General features: G+C 42.1%; 2 protein-coding genes across 2 annotated transcripts in view; both read left to right on the plus strand.

The window, feature by feature from the left end:
• The window catches only part of rnf145 (ring finger protein 145), a 72511-nt gene that overhangs the window by 1325 nt on the left and 49042 nt on the right, over positions 1-22144 (plus strand). The window lies entirely within an intron of this gene.
• Positions 8742-14071, plus strand: LOC134296114 (uncharacterized). Its single transcript, XM_062970225.1, has 2 exons — positions 8742-10514; positions 13743-14071. The coding sequence occupies exons 1-2, from the start codon at positions 8931-8933 to the stop codon at positions 13782-13784; spliced, it is 1626 nt and encodes a 541-aa protein (XP_062826295.1). The 5' UTR covers positions 8742-8930; the 3' UTR covers positions 13785-14071.

Here is a 22144-nt window from a genome sequence, read left to right on the forward strand (position 1 = left end):
GGGGAATCTGCCACTGGAAGGAGGATAGATGTGAGCCTCTGTTTTGGGTTTTGTATATGTCTTGGCATGACTTCTTTTCATTGTTTTTTCACTTTCCATAGAGATAGACCCCCCCCCCACCACCACACACACAAATAGAGGCTTGCCTCCTCTATGGATGCCTTAATGTAGGCATGGGCAAACTTTGGCCCTCCGGGTGTTTTGGACTGCAACTCCCATAATTCCTAACAGCTGGTAGGCTGTTAGGAATTATGGGAGTTGTAGTCCAAAACACCCGGATGGCCGAAGTTTGCCCATGCCTACATTAATGCCTCTTTACATGGAATAGCCATGATCCCATGTTTTGGGCTTTGTAAACATCAGGGCTTGCTATCCCCATGCTTCCTTTTTCAGGATTGTGTTTTGTTTACATTCTGTCTAGAGTTGGAGAGGTGTGGAAACCCTTTCCCCTAGAAGTCAAGGAGGGCTAACAAAAGAAGGGCTGCACCATAGGGAAGGGTTGCCCTTTCAAGAAAGGGGTGGCCCCCTCCCCTCCTGCCAAACCTGTTCAGTTTTAGGGCCCTGGAGAAAGAGGAGAGGAGAGAGCTCCTCCACGGACCAAAACCCAAGGCTTATGTAAGGCTTCCTGCCCCGTCTCTCAGCCTGAAGAGCAGGGCACTCACTCTGCCTGGGCATCTCTCTTCTGTCACCGATTTGAATTATTTGATAAATTCCTCATTTCCCCTGTAACACTTTGGGGAGAAATTTCCCCTTGGGACTGCAGATAGGTTGCATTTCCCAAATGCATTTTTGACAGGTAGGTAGTTTTTGGAAATCTGTCTCAGTATCAGTTATGACTTTGTCCCTCTGATAAGGAATAGAGAGAGAGAGATGTGCAAAGGAGATGGTCTGGTTTGGAAAAAACCCTGACTTTACAGATATAATTTTTCACATGCTTCAGCATTTTTCAAAAAAATATGGGTGGGCTTTTGATTCTGCTCCCTTACAAAATGTAGATCTCGCTCTCCCTCCCTCCCTCCCTTGTTTATAAGTTGGCATAATTCTACCTGTGATACAATTTTTTAAGAATGGAGCTATGTTCAACATCCCACTATTAAGCAAAACAGGTAAAACAATTTGTTTACTATATTGACATCTAAAATAATAGTTGATATTTTATAATGCTAGATGCCATACTGCAGAAGTTACTTTAATATGCCTGTAGGTTTTCCTACAGAAAATAAAGCAGAATGTCTGAATACACCTTCTTTGTATGTAAATCCATTAAATTTACTAGAAAATGAGATCCTCAGCTTTGTTTTCCTTGTTCAGATCTGTAAAAAATAAACAAAATTGTAATGGATATTTAACTCTTCAATCTTTTCCTAATTATGATTAGGGTATGCTGCTAGTTTAGGCCTAAATACTGTAAATGCACCATATCCTTCTGATCTTGGAAGTTAAACAGAGTCAGTTCTGATTAGTACTTGGTTGGGAGCCTGCCAGTGAAGACTACTGGTGCTATCAGATAAATTTCATAGGAAGGAACTGGCAAAACCATTTCTGAATATTCTCTGAATAAACCATCCCTAAAAAAATGATGAAATGCAAAAGTTGACAGGTAACTTGAAAGCACATGTACGTACACCAAGAACTGCTGGAGAGCGGGAATTTTGGCAACTTCTTGTGATCCCTTTTATTGTCCAAATCATGCTGGGGATATGTGTGTATCAGACGCATGGAGGAAGCAGGGATAGCAGCTTTTCCATGCCAAAGCTGCTGCGTTATAACTATTTTAGGATAAGCAAATGTGAACATTTTTGAAACTATATGAATACTGGGGAAGACATCACTTTGTGCTCCTCCTTGTTTTGTGATTCTTAAAACCATACGTGTCTTACTGAAAAAGTTGGCTGACCAAGACTGGCTTTGCATGGCATGAAAACCTATGCAATGAGAAAGACATTTTTTTTAAAATTATGGCATTAATAAGGAATTTGGTTTTGTTTTGGCAAAAACAGTTTCACAGTTTTTGAATAGAATGTGATTCTCTGCACACTTCTTCAGGGTGTAGTAAATAACATGCTTCAACTGTCTCATGGTATTTGCATGTGCTGTGAAAAGATGCCTCACCTTTTTACATCCTGCAGTCTCCTTTCAGGAAACATCCTCAGCTCAATTTCCATTGATTTCATGTTGGTGGTACATTATAATTAGTCTGTTGGTAGTTTGTACAGTTAGACCTTGGGTTAATATTTTATATTTCAAGTGCTCTTGAACCAGCGTACTGCTAGATACTGTCAAGCTATGCTCACTTCATAGAATCTTGACTGTAGTGGCTTTTTAAAGAAAAGCTGTAGAGGCAGGTGGATTTTATATGTTTCTGGTTTCGATAATAAAAGCATTTGACAAAAGTGCTGTTAGTTCAGACTGTATTTACTTTGCAGTTATCTGTCAAAATTCTATTAAAGAAGTAGAATGCTTGAATCTCAGGGATCTTTTGAGGAAAGTTGAACCAGATTCAATATATTCTTTACAAAACTGATTTCTATGAAACATTTATTTAATTCTCCAAATTTTCTACAAATATACATAAAATTGTTCACACATCTTATTGTAGTTAATTCTTAAGTAGTTGTACTCAGAAATTCTTGTAGGCTGAGATCCATTTTATTGTACTATAATAGAGTGGAATTCTATACACTTGCCATTTTTACTGCAGCTCTTTAAAATCTCTTAATTTCTATATCTAGATGCACATCTTGCAAGTTTCACACTGTTTTAGTGTTGAAACAAGATCTCTAAAATGTGTGTCTACTTTTAAAAATAACATGCAAATCTATATGCAACCTAAGATTAGTTTCCCCCAAAACGCTGAACATCAAATCACAGCATAATTGGCTATGTAGTTCTGGAAATTGTAGTCCCATACATCTTATGGTTCCGGGCTGGGAAAGGCCGTCTTGACATTTTATTTAATTTTCTACTCAAAAAGGTAATATTATGTCCTAATTTCGTCCTTAGTAGTACTTCTCAGAACCTAGTGAGCATATTTTGAGAAACAACACTAAAGCTTTTCCAGGAGAAAATTCTAGAGAGGAAATTAGAATTAAGTCAAGGTACCTTGGGAAATGTAGTACAAGGGAATACATTAAAATGGTCTAGACGTAAATTCTAAGTACCTCAGTACACTACAGTTTCCAAGATTCCTTAAGATGGACATGTGACAATTAAACTATCAGACTGATATAATTGTATTGCGCAGATAATGTGGATCCATATATTATTCAATCTTCTGTATTTATGCTTAGAATCATAGAATAGTAGAGTTGGAAGAGACCTCATGGGCCATCCAGTCCAACCCCCTGCAAGAAGCAGGAAAATCTCATTCAAAGCACCCCCGACAGGTGGCCATCCAGCAGCCTCTGTTAAAAGCCTCCAAATAAGGAGCCTCCACCACACTCCAGGGCAGAGAGTTCCACTGCTGAACAGCTCTCACAGTGAGGAAGTTCTTCCTGATGTTCAGGTGGAATCTCCTTTGAAGCCATTTTTCCCACGTCCTAGTCTGCAGGGCAGCAGCAAACAAGCTTGCTCCCTCCTACCTATGACTTCCCCTCATGGCTATCATGTCTCCTCTCAGCCTTCTCTTCTGCAGGCTAAACATACCCAGTTCTTTAAGCCGCTCCTCATAGGGCTTGTTCTCCAGACCCTTGATCATTTTAGTCCCCCTCCTCTGGACACTTTTCAGCTTGTCAACATCTCTCTTCAACTGTGGGGCCCAGAATTGGACACAGTATTCCAGGTGTGGTCTGACCAAGGCAGAATAGAGGGGTAGCATGATTTTCCTGGATCTAGATGCTATCCCTCTATTTATGCAAGCCAAAATCCCATTGGCTTTTTTCGCTGCCCCATCACATTGTATGCTGATGTTTAACTTGTTGTCCACGAGGACTCCCAAGGTCTTTTTTACACATACTGCTGTCGAGCCAGGCATCATCCCCCATTCTGTATCTTTGCATTTCATTTTTTCTGCCTAAGTCGAGTATCTTGCATTTGTCCCTGTTGAACTTCATTTTGTTAGTTTCGGCCCATCTCTCTAATCTGTCAAGATCGTTTTGAATTCCTGTCTTCTGGAGTGTTAGCTATCCCTTCCAGTTTGGTGTTGTCTGCAAACTTCTAACCCTTCGTCTAAGTTGTTAATAAAGATGTTGAACAGAACCGGGCCCAGGATGGAACCCTGCAGCACTCTACTTGTGACTTCTTTCCAAGATGAAGAAGACGCATTGGTGAGCACCCTTTGGGTTCGTTCGCTTAATCAATTACAGATCCACCTAACCGTAGTTTTGCCTAGCCCACATTTGACTAGCTTGTTTGTCAGAAGGTCATGAGGGACCTTGTCGAAGGCCTTACTGAAATCCAGATAGGCTACATCCATGGCATTCCCCGCATCTACCCATCTTCTGTAAAAATACTGTTGTAGTTGCATTAAATACCTTACTGTTTTGCACTATAGATGGTGATCTGTAATATTTTTGAGCTTTTTCTTTTTAAAAATCCTGTTGAACAAAATAGTGCGTTCAGAGTGTAAATTTGATAAAGATGTGTGAGATTCTGCTGAAACAATGAATAAACTTGGATTTTGATTTTGTATATTTTACTTCTAATGATAAACTTTTTAAAGTTTTCTTATTTAAAACATGTTTATCCTGCTCTTAAACAAGCAAAAAAAATGGCTTCTGGAGTGAATTATATAAAAACAAGATAGTCTCTGCCTTTAGGCTTATAGTCTAAAATGGTATATCACAAAAGGAATGTAGGGAGGAAACAGGTAGTCTTTTAATAGTTCCTGCAAAATAGCCTTGCTTCCAATATCTCTCTTTGCTGTAGCCTGCTGGTGTTGATATGCTAAGAGAGGAATTGTTAGGCATGTACACATTGAGGTCTTCCAAATATAACCTATAAAGTCACCCTAAGAATTCCTTTCTTGAAGCTGCCTTCTTGTACTGGAGAGAGAAGGGCATTCTTGGAGACCTGAAGTATTTCACTTACTTGACAGACATGGTAAAACCTGTATTTGCAATAGCTTCTACAGAGTCAAAGTATTTTGGTGAGGTACCTCGAAGTATTATCTTTAGATCTTTGGCCAGCTTGCGGTTTTCAAGGTTGAATTTAATTGCTGCCTCTAGGTACAGTGTGCATGTGACAAAAAGGTTGGAAATATTTTTTAGCAGGTAGCTGACAGTTCTGCAGCAGATCCCCTATGTGTCTGTATATACTGTATTCCCAAATCTGCTAAGGGAAAGATTCTCTGATCATTCTTTTTACTGTTGTTGCATGCCTTTACATAATTTCTTGCTATGCTGACCCTAAGGCAAACCTAGCATGGGGTGGTCTTGGTAAGATTTGTTCAGAGGGGTCTTCCTCTGAGGCTGAGAGTGTGTGACTTGGCCAAGGTCCCCAGTAGGTTTCCACGGCTGAGTGGGATACAAGCACTGACTTCTAGAGTTGTAGTCCAGTGCTCAAACTACACAATATCGTTTATTTATCCAGATCTGAGTATATGTAGGAGCATGTTTTCCTATAAGCTGTTGGCACTGTTATTCTGATCCTTGTGGGAGCCCTGTATGAAGCATTCTAGGAAAACAGTCTTGCTAAATAGCATGAATTGCAATTGTATTCCAAAAGGTTATTACCAAATGTTAAAGCCGCTGTGCTAAACAGCTGGGTATCAATGTTTTTATCACCTAAGGGAGTTTAGCCAAACATTGCTCCTGCCATAAACCCAGCATCTTTCAGTTCTAGATGATGTATCTGTTTTGCGTTGTTTTTCTGTCTTGCAGTGATGATTGTTGCTTACCTAGCTGTTCTTTTCAATAGGCACAGAATCTAATATTTGGATGCTTGTACTAAGTGCACTAGTCCTTCCAAAACCTTGTTTATTGCTACAGAAGGATTGAGGTTTCAGCTGAAATGGCTTTTAGTTTCCCTGTTTTGAGAAAAAAAACCCTAAGATATTGAAATGATGTATTTTGTTTTGGTTTTTTGATGGCATATTTGGTATTACTTTACTGTTCAGAATGCTTAATGGCAGTACATTTTAATGGCAGTCAGTTTGGGGTTCTGTGTATGCTGCACTTGTGTTCTGTGTAGGCTGTGACAAATCAGAATCCATAAATGACTAAAATCTAGGCATTTCTCTGTCCTAGGAAATTCACAGAGGAATAAACAAAGTATTGGAACTTTGAACATTATTGTTTTGATTTTGCAAACAAATGTCTGGAGTAAACCAAGTACAGTAGAGTCTCGCTTATCCAACCTTTGCTTATGCAACGTTCTGTATTATCCAACGCAGACTGCCTCCTGCCTGGATCCAAAGCTGTTTCTCTAGGCAGCAATGCACAGTGGGGCAACACACACAACAACAACACAAGTGCAGTCACACTCCCAAAGAAGTGGCAGACTTGTTGTACAACATGATGTTTTGGTGCTTAATTTGTAAAACCATAACGTAATTTGATGTTTAATAGGCTTTTCCTTAATCTCTCCTTATTATCCAACATTTTCGCTTATCCAACGTTCTGCCGGCTCATTTATGTTGGATAAGTGAGACTCTACTGTATGGGAATCATACACCAAATGCAATTTTCAGCATAGCCAGTGGTGAAGAAAACTAGGACCTGCAGTTTAGCATTTAGAAGGTCACATGATTCCCAAACTACTATAAGACCTTCATATGATTTCACCAATAGTAATGGGTGCATATTGCACCATACAAGTCTTCAAAATAAAAAGATGTGAGACTTTTTGTTGAGAGCTGTTAGTAGTCGGTATAGATAGTACAGGATTCGATGGGAAGATAGTCCCAACTGATAAAAGATATCTTCCTGTGTTGTCAGTTACCATCAAACATCTACAATCTGTGTAAGGCTTTTCTGTATCTCACCCATGGCCTTTGAACAGTATAAAATCTGTGATGCCTCCCAAATGCTTATGATACGAGCTTACAAAAGAAAGTTTATCCATACTTACTTATACTCTATAGCTCGCACTCAAAATACCATTCACATACTGTTGGTCCCCTACGTTTGCCTGAGTTAGGAGCCCAGGACTCCCACAAAAGTGGGGGACTGACAGTATATGAATGACCATAAGCCCCTACAAACATGCATGTTCCAGACCCCTTTCTCATCAGCATTCCTGGCCCATCATTTTCTTTCCCATCTGCCCAACATGAAGCATTAACCAGATTTTAAGCCCCTTTCCCAGCTACCCCCTCCTTGTTGCACGCCTTCTGCTGTCCTTCTGCCTGCCCTTCCATGTCCTGCCAACACTGCCAGCCCCTCATTCCATTCACCACTTTTCCACGATGAAGACACAGCCAGATTTTAAATCCCTTTCCCAATAATCCACGAACTCGCTGACCCTCTGCCTGTCCTTCCATGTCTTGCCAACAACTCTGGATCATTGGAAAGGGATTGAAAATCTGGCAGTGGAAAGAGAGGGGAGGAGATGGATTGTTGAGAAAGGAGCTTAAAATCAGGCTGCATCTTCATGGTGACAAGGTGGAGTGAGGGACAGTCACAAATAATCAAATATGTGGGAAAAAAACCCTGCAAATGTGGGGGATTGGCTGTATATTGAAATTTCTGTTAACAGCATATACATGGTTGCAGTGGGTGTGCACACAGAATGGGCTGGTTCATACATAAGCCAGCTCATTTTCTGGCTTTCCTTGGGCTTGTTTATCTCCTGATTCTGGCAAAATGTGGTTTGCTGTTAATGTTCAAATCTGGAAAATATGCTTTCTGCCTCTCTTCCAAGTAATACTGAAAACCAGTTTTTGTCATCCTAGGATGTAGTGTATTGCCATGGATTTAATATTTTATTATACCTTTTCATATGCCTCAAGAACCTTGAAATATTTAGATTTTGGAAGTCTTGCAGCACTGTTTAGATAAACAGTGGTGTTAGGTAAGTTAGACTAAGAGATAGCAGCTTTTAAAAGGACTGTGCTATGGGCCATAATGTTTTACTTGGGGTTTAACCAGAGTCACCATATCCCAGTCTAATACTGTACTCCTCACATGTTATATTATACAAATACCTAGAAAAGCACTTCAATAGCCCCATTGAGACATTTTCCTTCAGGACATAATGAGCAAGCAGGTATGTGGTGTGACAAGGAGAACAAACTATCCCTGAGTGGGTGTAGTATGAGTGGGTTAATAAAATTCTTTAACTTTAGTCATACCTTACATTTCCTGTTCTTGAATGGATTGTCAAACTGGGCTTTGATTTGTTTGCCTTGTAGGTGAGAATGCCACCTTGCTGTTATGAATTAAGATTTTAATTTATTTTGAAACCCTTTTGAAAAATGCAGCATCCTATTTAAATATTTGACATCTTTCAAAATGTGTAGTTCATTTACTGCAGTCGCTTTTCTGCACAACTTTCCAAAATCGCTACATTCAATGCCACTGGGGCATGATTTACAAATTATTGAGTTTACTTGTAGCAAACTACAAGAAGAAGTGGAAGGGCAATACAGTGGAAATTCTGACTTCATTAATACAAAACAAGTTCACTATATTGCAATACAAACACTCTCCACTTCAACAATGTATTTTTTCCCCATGGAGCATTCTATGTGAAGGAAAATCTTCCATTATCCACAACATTTTATATCAAAACCATTGTCTATCATATTCTAACTCTTTGATGTTGGTGGAAGGTATATGCTATACTCTGTCAAGATTTAGAAACCATATATATGTCAGAACCCTGCTACTAGAGCCTGGATGTGGCTCTGAGTTTCAGGGTCACTGACATTGATAAGACACCTGCGGCTCAGGACTCGGAGAAGAAACGGCTGCTGGACTTGGCGGGGAATTTGCGCGGGGTTTTACTGAGCGGGAAGAGACTTTTCAAATGAGGGGGAGGGTATATAAAGGATGGTTGGCCGGAGCCTCCCATTCTTGGCTTTTTTGATGTTCATGTTTCCTACAGTAAAAGTTTCTGGTGATATCACAGAGAGTCTCGTGTGTTCATTCAGGAGCGGCTGTGGTGAGCTGACACTAAGCCAAGAATACGGACACCATCCCGCTGTAGCGGTGAGGTGTAACATGCAAGTGGAGGATGAAGAGCTCTTGGGCGCAGGAGGAGGAAGGTCGGAAAGGGCCACTCCCGAGCCGGACGCTGAGTTCCACCAGCTGGCGGCCCTGGCGTCATCCACCGCTTATGCCCAGCCAAATGGGGTAACCCAGAGGCGTGGAGTGGTGCGGGGAGACAGCACCGGAGGAGAGGAAGGTTCACCTTCCCCAGGCCCACAAAGGATGGTGTTTCTGGAGGAGAGGATGTCGGCGATGGAGACCACCCTGGCAGTGATGTCGAGGGCGATGGAGCGCCTGGCGTTTTTGGCGGAGCCAGAGAGAGGAAGGGAACTTCGGGCTGGCTCAATGTGGGACGTGAGCGTGGGAAGCAGCCAGGGCTTTGCAGACCTCCCAGCACCGAAGGGAAGGGAAATGCGAAAGGAGCCCGGCGCCCGGCCCAAGACCCAACCAAGCCTGACGCGGGTGGAGGAGAGTGACGACGAAGGGGAAAAACCTCCGAGAATCCCAGCTACGCTCCCAGCTGAGACCCTGGTGCCCCTGGCGAATGCCGGGCGTGGCACAGGGCCAAGAGAAGCAGCAGCGGGGCCCACTGGTCCGCAAGGGGGCTTGCGACGGGCGGAGAATTGGGGATTGCCACCACAGGGACCCCTACCAAGACGAGAGGAACTAAGGATCGAGTTTGGGGGAGAGCCCTCTGAACTGGATTTTTTCCTGACCACGGTGAGGGGCTATATGGAGGACAATGCTCACACTTTTAGAACGGAATCCAGCCGGATACGGGCCATTGGTGCAGTGTTGAAGAGGGGAGCGGCCAGCTGGTACGTTCAGCTGCACGCGCGGCGCGACCCATGTCTGGGGTCACTCCGACGCTTTATGGGGGCCCTGGAGACCCGTTTCCGAGATCCACTGGAGCAGATCCGGGCGAGGGAGAAGTTGAAGACCGTCTCCCAGGGGCAGAGGTCGGTATCTGAGTATGCGGAGGAGTTCCAATGCCTCGCCGAAAAGGTGCCGGAATGGTCTGCAGTAACAAAGATAGAACTCTTCAAAGAGGGTCTCAGGCGGGAGATCCTCTCCTGGGCGGTGCATCGTGATGAGCCTGACACACTGCGCGGATGGATTCAGCTGGCGGGGCGCGTCGAGACATCGCTGGCCCAGGCGAGGAGGCACCGAGGAGGGCTACAGCAGCGGCCGCAGATGAAAGAGGGGAGCCGGAAGGAGGGATCAGCCCCAGCCGGGAGGAGAACGGAGCCGACAGGGAACGTGAGCGCCAGCAGGAGTGGCTGCTTCGTGTGCGGCCGGTTGGGCCACAGGGCTGCCGAGTGCTGGCAGAGAAAAGGGGAAGGCGGAGGCCCGCCCAAACCAAGAGCCGTGGCAGGGAAACGCGCCGAGGAAGAACCACCGATGAGGCACCACTCGGGGGGGTTGGTAAGTCAGGACAAAGCTATGATAGTGGTCCCCATTCAGCTTGAAAGTGGCAGCAAACAAGCAACCTGCAAAGCATTTGTGGATTGTGGATGTTCCAGGAACATCATCTCCCCTGAATTAGCCGAGGGATTGGGATGCGAAAGAACGAACCTAGAATCCCCAATAGCTTTTTCGCAGTTGGACGGATCCACAGCATCGGGATCGTTAGCTAAGTACAGTGCCGAAGATGTAAAGTGTAAGATAGGGAGTTGGGAAGGAAAGGTGTCATTTGTGATATCACAAATAGCCAGCTATAATGTGATACTAGGCATGCCGTGGCTGGGGCAGGCCAACCCGCAAATCAACTGGGAGGATAAGAGCATGATCTTCAGGATGAATTTGGAAGAAGGGAGCCAGGAAGGGGAGAGGGAGCCAGGGAAAAGGGGGGAGGAAGACTCTATCAGAATAGCAGATCTGGCAGATAAATTACCCCCAGAGTATCGGGATTTTGTGGACGTGTTTGATGAGAAGGAAGCAGACAATTTCCCACCGAAGCGGAGAGTTGAAGTGAAAATAGAGCTAGTCCCAGGAGCAGAGCTTCCCAAGGCAAAAATATACCCGATGTCAGCTAGGGAAAAGGAGGAACTGAGAAAATACATTGATAAAAACCTAGCGAGGGGTTTCATAGAGCCTTCAAATTCCCCTTTAGGGGCGCCTGTGTTGTTCAGGCGGAAAAAGGACCAAACACTGAGGCTCTGCATTGACTACAGGGGCCTAAATGCAATCAGTACTGTAAATAAATACCCCCTACCCTTAGTGAAGGACTTGATCGCCCAGTTATCGGAAGGACAGATATTCACTAAATTGGACTTAATTGAGGCCTACCATAAATTGCAGATCAAACCAGAGGACAGGTGGAAGACGGCCTTCTCCTGCGCATTCGGATTATTCAATTATCGTGTGCTCCCCTTCGGTTTGTGCGGGGGAGGGGCCGCGTTCATGCAATTAATCAACGAAGTATTGCATCCATTGTTGTACAAGGGAGTCTTTATTTTTTTAGATGACATATTGATAATGTCTCGGACTAAGGAGCAACACGTAGAACTAGTCAGGGAAGTCCTACAAAAGTTGAGGGAAGCGAAACTGTATGCGAAGCTTGCCAAGTGCGAGTTCAATAAAGACCAGATAGACTTTCTGGGGTATAGGATTTCCTCCCAGGGAGTGGCGATGGACCCTGCGAAGGTGGAAGACGTGAGGGGGTGGGAAGCCCCCAAAACACGGAAGCAGCTGCAATCCTTCCTAGGGTTCGCAAACTTCTATAGAACATTTATCAAGGACTTTGCGCGCCTCACTTTGCCATTAACGGATTTGTTAAAAACTAAAGGCAGGGGAGAAACAGCCAAAGTGAAGGCCCCAGGGGCCAAACTGACATGGACAATAGAATGCCAGGAAGCTTTCGAAGCCCTTAAAAAGCGTTTTACTGAGGAACCTGTCCTACAGCACCCTGATATGTCTAAGGCCTTTGTATTACATTGCGATGCGTCAGACCGGGCATATGGGGCAGTTCTGCTGCAGAAAGACGAGGGGGGGAACCTGAAGCCATGTGGCTATCTGTCAAAAAAGTTTAGCGATACAGAAAAAAACTGGCCGATTTGGGAGAGAGAAGCCTTAGCGATTCTAAAAGCACTAGAGTGCTGGAGACACTTTCTGGAAGGAAGTGGAACACCGTTTGAGGTGTGGACTGATCATAGAAATTTACAGTATCTAAGATCCCCTCGTAAACTATCAGCGAAGCAAATTAGATGGGCCCAATATTTCAGCCGTTTTGATTTCAGACTCAGATTCTTCCAGGGGAAACATAACATACTCGCTGACGCTCTCTCTCGGATGCCTCAGCACGGGGGAGGAATTCAGGAATCTGAAGGGAGCCTGTTCCGAGATAAGCAGTGGGGCCTGGCAGTACTAACTCGAGCACAAGCGGCCAAAGAAAACAAACGTACTGCCATTTCCACGGGGGGAGGAGAAATATGGGAGGAAGAGTTGAAGCGAGCGTATGGAATGGACAAATGGTTACAAACTAACAAAGAAAAGGGAGAATTGTGTGGGGATTTGGTGTTTGTAAATAAGAAATTGTATATTCCTGAATGTTTAAGACGAGAAATGTTAAGGAAGTGCCACGATAACAAGGGTGCGGGTCATCTAGGCCCCACCAGGACTATTAAACTGTTGGCCAAACAATGCTGGTGGCCCGGAATGAGGAAAGACGCCAGGGGGTACGTCACGCAGTGTGAATTATGTGCAGAGGGAAAAACACCACCGGGGAAGCCCCAGGGGCTATTGCAGAAGGTGGTGGAGCCCATGAGGCCATGGGAATGCGTGGCCATGGATTTTGTAGGCGAACTACCCCCCAGCAGAGGCCACAGATACATTTGGACAATATTGGACCTATTCTCAAAACAGGCACACTTTGTGGCCCTGCCAAAACTCCCCTCGGCTGAAAAGCTCGCTGATTTGTATGTGAAGCATGTATATCGCCTACATGGGTGTCCCGACAAAATAATTAGCGACCGGGGAGTCCAATTTACGGCAAAATTTTGGGGAAAATTCTTACAGCTGTTAGGAGCAGAAAGGAACCTGAGCTCGGCTTTTCATCCCGCAACCAACGGGGGGGTCGAACGTACCCAACAGACACTGTGCCAATTCTTGAGGATGTACACCAATTATAGACAGGATGATTGGGCGGACCTTCTTCCGTTTGCTGAGATGGCTTTTAACGGGGCCGTACATTCGGCCACAGGTCGTGCCCCATTCGAAATAGTATACGGACAGGAGGTGGCACCTTTCCCCAGGCTACCCGAGTGGAAGGAAGGAGAGGGCCAGACCGACAAGGAATGGCCGGCCAAAATTAAGCAAGGGTGGCAGAACGTGGTGGAGGCATTGCGGGAAACACAAAAGAAGTACAAGCTCTTTGCAGATCGTAGGCGCCGAGAGGGGGACAAATTGGGCGAAGGGGATCTGGTTTGGCTGAGCACAAAAAACCTGAAATTGGGGTTCCCATCTAAAAAATTGGCTCCACGCTATATAGGGCCGTTCAGGGTAGCAAAAAGAATAAACGAAGTGACCTATGAGCTGAGGCTACCTAAGGACCTAGGAAAGGTACACCCGGTATTCCATTGCAGCCTGTTAAAAAAGTATAAAGGAACTCTGGACAGCGGAGAACAATAGTTGTGTTTAATCTTTTCCTTCCAGGACGAAGGGGAGGAGGACGCCATGTCAGAACCCTGCTACTAGAGCCTGGATGTGGCTCTGAGTTTCAGGGTCACTGACATTGATAAGACACCTGCGGCTCAGGACTCGGAGAAGAAACGGCTGCTGGACTTGGCGGGGAATTTGCGCGGGGTTTTACTGAGCGGGAAGAGACTTTTCAAATGAGGGGGAGGGTATATAAAGGATGGTTGGCCGGAGCCTCCCATTCTTGGCTTTTTTGATGTTCATGTTTCCTACAGTAAAAGTTTCTGGTGATATCACAGAGAGTCTCGTGTGTTCATTCAGGAGCGGCTGTGGTGAGCTGACATATATATGTAGCAGAGTATATAGTTAGCATTGCAGGAGATTCTAGGTTTGATTCTTTGAAACCCTATTTAAAAAAAAAAAAAAGACCAGGGGCTCTTTCACACTATATTATTATAGCACTATGATGTTGTTCTAACTGGCATTGTTCCATCCTGCGGAATCCTGAGATTTGCAGTTCATGGTGGGATATTTGGAATTATCAGCCAGAGAATTCATGAGACTATAAGCTCCATAGTTCCGTAAAATGCAGCAAAGATGGTTTAAGTGGAATCATAGTGCAATAATTGAGTAGTTTGAAATGGTCCCAGGTGAAAATGAACTCATGTGAGGCAAGAGATATCTGGAGCTTCCATCAGAGAAGGAATGTTCAAATAGCTTACTGAAGTAGAAGGCTGCTTCCTGTGTTTTGCCGGTAGTCCTGTTGATGGCAATTTCCAGAGATTTATTTTTAGTAGCAATAACTGAGACAGTATTCACCCATCCAAAGTAAAAAAGTTCAGTTGGATCTCTATGCCTGCTTACTGTTGCTTTGGTGTCATGTGTCCTGGGGAAAGTTTTGGCTGTGGTTTCAGTAAAGATGTGTTACTGGTAACTACTGCCCTTAGACCTTCTCCAGTCAGTCCCTGGTTCCCCTCTTTAACCCCACTCTAGAAAGTTTTCCATATATTTCTGATATAGATGGATTACAATTAAAAATGAAGGTTGAATAAAGGAATGAAGACGTGCATGATGTCTCATTCATCCCTGTTTATAATAGCAGAGTGGTCAACTAAGGTACCATTTGTATAAGATAATTTGTTCTAATTATGGTGAAGTCTTCCATAAAGAGGAGATAATAGAACTGGCCTGTTTGCTATTTAGAAAAATTGCATTTTTGGAAATTACTTTTGCATTGCTGTCATTTTGCTTTCTTTTTTTAAAAAAAGTGTATGAGTAAATATTTTAAAAAATATATAAGCCTTGTCCACTGTAAAATCTAGAAACTATAGTAATTAAGGTGCTTTTTTTTTTTAAAGAGAAATTCCTTCCATTTGACTGTAACAGTTAACCAATTTGTTTCCTGTAAGTAAACATAAAATATTACACCCACTGAGCTGGGTTACAGATGTGGTTGGAGACCAAGACCCAGCAGTCTTAGCCAGCTAATGGTGATGAATGCTGGGAGCTGCAATCCAGCATTGTCTGGAAAACAGCCATTGATGGTGAAAATATCTTTGTTGTAAGCAAGCTCATATTTTGCAAGTACAAGACTGTTCTTTGATCATGCTTGCCTGCTCATAGGGCTAGTCCTGTCTCCGTCTTACACAAATGGGACCTTATATACCATCTTCCATGCAAGAAAGATGCAGCACAGATAATTTTTCAGAAGCCAAGACTGGGGAAAATGCAAGTAATCAAACATTATTTATCTTGTTCCCTTTGTAAAAGTTTAACCTCCAGACACTGTGTGTCTTAAGTAGCTATCAATCATCATATGTTTATCTCAGTGTAGAGGTGGCATTAGTGGCAATTTTAATGTGCTGTGAATCAAGCAGCTTTTACTTTCATGGTGAAAGTTAATGTATGTGACTTTCTCTTTAATTTTAAAGCTCCAATAAAGAATACATTTAACTGTAGATCATGGCCTTGGTGGGCTGAGACAAGATAAATCATACCTTTAATAAATATATAGAACATCACTTCTGAGGTATGCTACTAAAATGAGTCTTGGAATGTCTGTAATGGAAAGATAGGGTGATGTATTGATTTACCTAGAATCAGTACTGCAGGTGGGAAATGGGTGTTTGGCATGTAGAAGGGCTTATATCACACCAAGCATTTCTGAGCTCTCCTTAGTCAATTTCCTCCACACCCACCACAAATCAGTGCTGACATGTAAAAGGAAATCTGCTAGAAATGACTTTGCTAGCTTTCTACACTGTGGCACTTAAGACATGGGTGTGAAAGTCCCATCAGAGTGGAAAAAACACTTTTAATAATACATGAATACTTTATGCTGGAAGTACACAGGTGTGAAGATTCTTTTGCAGGATGGGCTGTAGATGGTAATACTTTTCATACTATCTTCATATACAGTAGAGTCTCACTTATCCAAGCTAAACGGGCCGGCAGAAACTTGGATAAGCGAATATCTTGGATAATAAGGAGGGATTAAGGAAAAGCCTATTAAACATCAAATTAGGTTATGATTTTACAAATTAAGCACCAAAACATCATGTTATACAACAAATTTGACAGAAAAAGTAGTTCAGTACGCAGTAATGTTATGTTGTAATTACTATATTTACAAATTTAGCTCCAAAATATCACAATATATTGCAAACATTGACTACAAAAATGGCTTGGATAATCCAGAATGTTGGATAAGCGAGGCTTGTATAAGTGAGACTCTACTGTATATGCATTCATGGATTCAACCATCAATAGCTTGCATTTTTAAAGAAAATTGCAGATACCAAGGACCCATTGTATAGTTACTGCCTGATTACTGAACTGTCTTATTGTGCAGATCCATGTATCTCTACTCAGAAATAAGTGCATTGAAATTCAGCAAGGTTTACTCTAACGAAACATGTTTATCAGGGTGGGCAATTGCAGCAGGGATTAATGTTCTGCTTCTGGGGGTGTCTAGGCACTTCACAGGTTTCCAATCAAGGAAGAGCTTCATGAGAACCACCACTTCTCTTGATGTTCCTCCAGCAGCAGCAAGGGTGTCTCTCTGGGCAGCTAAACCTGGCAATTCCAACTGGATGGCCCCCCATGAGGGTCTTCCTCCAGGGGCAAACCAAGAATAGGCAACTTGGAAGTCCCTGAACAGACTCAGAAGCGGAGTGGGCAGATCAAAAGACAACCTGGCAAGATGGCACTACCTGGAGGAATCCTCCACCTTGTGTGACTGTGGAGCTGAACAAACAACTCAGCATATGTATGCTTGCCCACAATGCCCTGCCTCATGTACGGAGGAGGAGTTGTTTAAAGCTATGGACAATGCGGTTGCTGTTGCTTGTGATTTCCTCCCCCCCCCCCCCATCATTTTGAAATGTATTTGTTGAACAATGCTTTTGACACGAAATAAATAAATAAACAGGTTTCCAAAAGAAGAAAAATAGAAATATCTAGGAGTCCACCAAATCAGGCATTCTTTCTTGTTAAAGGGTTAACCCATCTTTAAAAAACATTTGAAGGGAATTGCCAGTATAAGAGGCTTCCAGCATTGGCCATTCACTTTCATTTCTTTTTTGGCCCAATAAATGGCTGAACTTATTCAGGAAAGGTTGAGGGCTACTGAAACAGCTTTAGGGAGCACACATTCTGCCCCTGCCATATAGCATCCCAGACTTATTAATACAGAATATTATGTTTAGCACTAGAATTTCGTTCTTCTGTAAGATTAAGTGGGCATGAATTGCTGAGGAATTACTGAAGGCCATTGAGGTTGCAAGGCTGCTGAACCAAAGCTTGTGAGTGAAATGCCTAAGAGCTCTTGCCTTGAGCGAAAGAACAGCAGTGGAGGGAACTGTGAGCTACAGTGCCAGCTACACAGTGTAGGCAGCTCCGTACAATAGACTGTTGTGCTGTTGTCCGTGACTGAAGGAATTCATCTTAATCATCCTGTCATTTTTCTTTTTCCAGCAACTGGAACAACAATGTCTCTAGTTATGAATGAGCATTTTCAAGACTGCTTGCAATTGAAACAATCTATTTGAAGGCAAAGCAGAAAATTGGTTGGGAACTGTGGAAATATTTGGCACACTTTAATATAGTTCAATTTAAATAGGTCTTTCAAATTTGAATGGGACAATATTGACAGAGACAAAATCACCCATATCATATGGCGGAGAAATGTTCACAACTTGTGTAGCCTAGAAAGTTCCAGTATATTGCAACATTGCTACTGTTATGTATCTTCTCACAGTTTTCAATTTTGGGGTGGTTGTCCTTCACCTTCATATTTTCTTACTGCATGTTTTATACTATTTTTGCTTTCATGGATCTAGCGGGATCCTAGGATTTGAAGTTTAGTGAAATATCTAGAAATCTGTGTTGGAGAACTCCACTCCCTTGAACTACAGCCATAGACAACTACAGCAAAAAGAAGTGATTTACTTTGCCAAATGGAAAAAAATCTCAACGTTCCATAGAATGGAGGCTTAAGGGCCCTTCCAGACAGAACCTATATCCAAGATCTGATCCCAGGTTTTCTATTTATTCCAGATTATCTGGCAGTGCGGACTCATATAATCCAGTTTAAAGCAGAAAACCTGGGATCAGATCTTGGGATATAGGACCAGTCTGGAAGAACACTAAGAAATGTTCTTGATCTTACAATAGAAACAGGAAACCATGGATAATAGCAAACCTTATTGAAATAAACTACTTTGGCTGGAGGCTACCACTGTGGGCCATTCCACACAGCCATATAACCCTGAATATCAAGGCAGATAATCCACAATATCTGAGTCCACATTGTCATAAAATGCAGTTCAATGTGGATTTTATACAGCTGTGTGGAAGGGGCCTGAGTCGCCTTGCAGGATACCTCTTAGAAATTTGCTAGGTCCTCCAGGGCAACTTCTGATGGAAACATATCATAGAGTCAGCTGGAGGACATAGGAAATTTCTAGAGAAGATGCACTTTGTTGGATACAAGTAGGTGAAACGGTGAGCATGAAGACTGTACTGTATTAGAGCACTGAAGATACAGCTACACCCATATGCGGAGACAGTCATAGGTTCTACTCAAGGTGCCACACAGTAGGGGACAATAACTCAAAAACATCTTTTTACTGGTAGCTCTCTCCACTTTCATAATCTTTTCTACAAAAAAGTCTGTGTGGACTCCACCTCAGGCTTTTCAATACAAGGCAAAGTCCTCCCAACCACCCTGATCACTTAACTTTTATGTTCTTATTGCCTGGTTATAGTTTAACATGGTTTTACCCCTGACCATTTTAAAATAACTTCTTAAATCTTTATTGTCTGCTGACATATTTTAGTCTCTATTGGTTTAAAATTGATTGTCTTGTTCTGCTGCTTTTTATTTTGACTTTTTTGTTTGTGTCCATCAGCTCTAGGGCAGCATACTGTAATAAAATAAATACAAAGTATAATAAAATAACTCCCAAAGTATGTCTAAACAAATACAACTGCTATAATCTTTGATGATCTCCTATGGAAAATCACATTTAGTTACTAAAAGAACATAGGATGATTGCAGAAGGTAGGCAAATAGCAACAATGGGTAAAACACTAAACATAGCCCTGCTGAGTCAGAGCAAAGAGCAACCTATACTAGCCAATCCACAACATTTACTCTTGCTTAAACACAAGTGATGTTGTCACTCAGAACAAGAGCTACCTAGTAGCAAGTAATCCAAAAAACAGCAAGTGAAAAATGTTTCACTAGAAATGTCCACCTATAGACCATCTCATCTACTGGACGCTGCTATACCTTGCTGTGCATTTAATTAAAATTGTTCACTGCAGGCAGAGTTATAGACCCCACCTCCTCTCTGTTCACAGCTTACTTTACAAGAAAGGGGCACCACCACTAACAAATACCATGTGCTGTAGGCTATATTTCAGAGGGAAAAACTGGCAAAACTACCCCTAAGGATTCTTTCCCTAAAAAAAAACTATGAAATTCATGGGGTTGTTTAAAGTTGACAGATGACATGAAAGCACACATACACATGCACGCAGTCTCTAGAAGGGCTTGCAGCACATCTAAAAGGGAAGTATCACTTGTTTGCAGTTTGGCCAGCTAATTAACTGTGATTTCAAAATGGTCTGGGAATTGAGCAGAAATATGGATTGCAAGGAGAGATCCATTTAAACATTGGTTTTTGTTACACAACCATTCTAAATGCCTCTAGCTTAAATTATGCTAGATTTCTGGACATGAAAAAGAGCTATATACACTACATGTCAGGACTGATGGCTCACACACCTCAGTTCCCGTGTTAATAAACTTCCTATTTGGAGACTATGTGTTTGTGGGTTTGTAATGTTAACCAATGCAGATGTGATTTGGAGTCATCCATACAAGTAGATGCCATTTGCATCTTTCAAGGATTCAACAGAGAGCCATAACTTTTCAACTACAACTCCCATTAGTCCTAGCTAAAAACAGCACATAGTGGGAGGTGCACGCCACCACGGCCTCCCAATTCGCATCCCCAACTTAGATGAATGAATATATTCACATTACACAGTTCTAACAGTTTGATACCAACATTATTTCCCCTTTGGATGTGGGGGTTGTACTTCTTTAGGGGTTTTTAAACAGAGACTGGATCTTTTTAAGTGCTTTGTTTGTGTATTCTTTCATGGCAGGGGATTGGATGAGTTAACCCTTGTTTTCTCTTCTGATTCCCTACATCTGGTTTTGATTTGACTTTATTTTGGGGCATTTTTGTCATTTTGAGGAGTTGTGAGAAGACAAAGTCCATTCTATACATTTTGGCACATGTTGTGCTAGTTTGTTCCATTTGGGGGCTGATTTTTTTTTTTACCTAGGGGGAATTTAAGGACTATAAAAAGGATGCTAGAGCTTGTACCTAACCTCCAGGCCACATGTCTTCCCACTCCTGTTTTAACCAAAATGATACAGTAAGCTTAATTAAAGTTATTTTGTCTTTATTTTGGATCAAAAGATGAACTTAAATCTGAAATAACTGGATGAATGCTAAATAAAGAATGCTTTATAACTTAGCAAGCTATGGCTATCCTTACAGCTTTTAGTACTTGTCTGTCATGTATTTAGTTACTATCAGAGAACTCTTGTCTTATTAGAATTAGGGATCGATAGATACAAAGACTGTTTACTATCAAATTTTTTTTGAAATCATGGTATATAAGAAGAAATTAATTTTATTTTTTCTTGGGTCAGCCCCTTGATGGAGTTTTAAAGCAGTTTCTTTAGTTTTCTTGTGGCTTGTTAACCAGTATTGTACCATTGTAGCTGTAGAATGTAGATCACCTGTGTGGAAATCAGGATATAATTTAACTTCCTTTGTGGCTAGTTTGGAGATATCTATCATCCATCAAGTACCAGAGGATTTTTGCCCAGATGTTTGGAAGAATATATGATATGAAAGGAGCGCCTATTGGTTTTTTTTTTTTTACTGGGTCATCTTAAACATGACTCCAAACATTCAGAAATGAAACATTTGGATTTTTTAAAAAACAAACAAACAAACAAACCCTTTATGCCCTGTTTTCCACCCAGTGTTGTAACTATCAATGTTGAGTAGACAACAGGAGGGGGGTTCCCTACTGATATTTTAACTAATGGGTCATCCATACGTTTTTCTCCGAGTGGTGAAATTTATTCCTTCTATTTGCCTTTGCACAAGAAATAGTTATGTGTACTTCATTGTCATGAGTTTGGTTTGTACAAAGCTTTAAGAAGATGGATCAAAGAAATCCACAAAAAAATTACAAGTATCACTGCTAAATGACATCTCCATTTAGAGACTGTGCCCTTCTGACTCACTGTGAATGTTGTATTCTGTTCACAGAAAGGTTCTGCAGGCTAATGCTAAAAATAATTAAAAATATTGGACTAACATAAAAATAAGGACTAAGCCCCCCCCCCCCCCCCCAAACGGGAAGAGCTGCAGCTCAATTCAGTTGTTTGTCCCCATTTAATCAGTTGCTGAATGATAAGCTAACTCTTACGTGAATCTCATTGATTCAGTGGGTCTGCACTAGTTGTTTAAACCTTTGTGCTGCCAAAATTCCAGGTTCAATCTTGGGTATCTCCCATTGAAAGATATATTGTATAGTAAAGGGAAGGATCTCTTCCTTCAATGATTGAGAGCTGTTGCCAGTTAGTACCAGTGGAGGTTTGTGGTGCCAGAAATTGATTTTGGGTTTTCATCTGAACTTTGGAAGGTGGTGAGTCTATTTTGGGGAAAATCCACTGAACTGATTACACTATATAACAAAATTTGAAAAAAAACGTTCCTGGTTTGAAAGTGTTATTTCCTGTTTAGTTGTGAGATATTTGCTTTGAAAGTAGTTGTTATATTCCAGAAACATTGTTTTTGTGGTTGAGGGCAATACTATTATTT

The sequence above is a fragment of the Anolis carolinensis genome, chromosome 2, assembly GCF_035594765.1.
Source record: "Anolis carolinensis isolate JA03-04 chromosome 2, rAnoCar3.1.pri, whole genome shotgun sequence".
NCBI classification, from domain to species: Eukaryota; Metazoa; Chordata; class Lepidosauria; order Squamata; family Dactyloidae; genus Anolis; species Anolis carolinensis.

Excerpts from the sequence above, each read along its gene's own strand:
- LOC134296114 (XM_062970225.1), top strand. The coding sequence starts at position 8,931 with ATGGTTGGCCGGAGCCTCCCATTCTTGGCTTTTTTGATGTTCATGTTT. Across the intron at positions 10,515-13,742 it reads GGCACCACTCGGGGGGGTTG|GACGAAGGGGAGGAGGACGC; the intron begins GTAAGTCAGGAC and ends TTTTCCTTCCAG.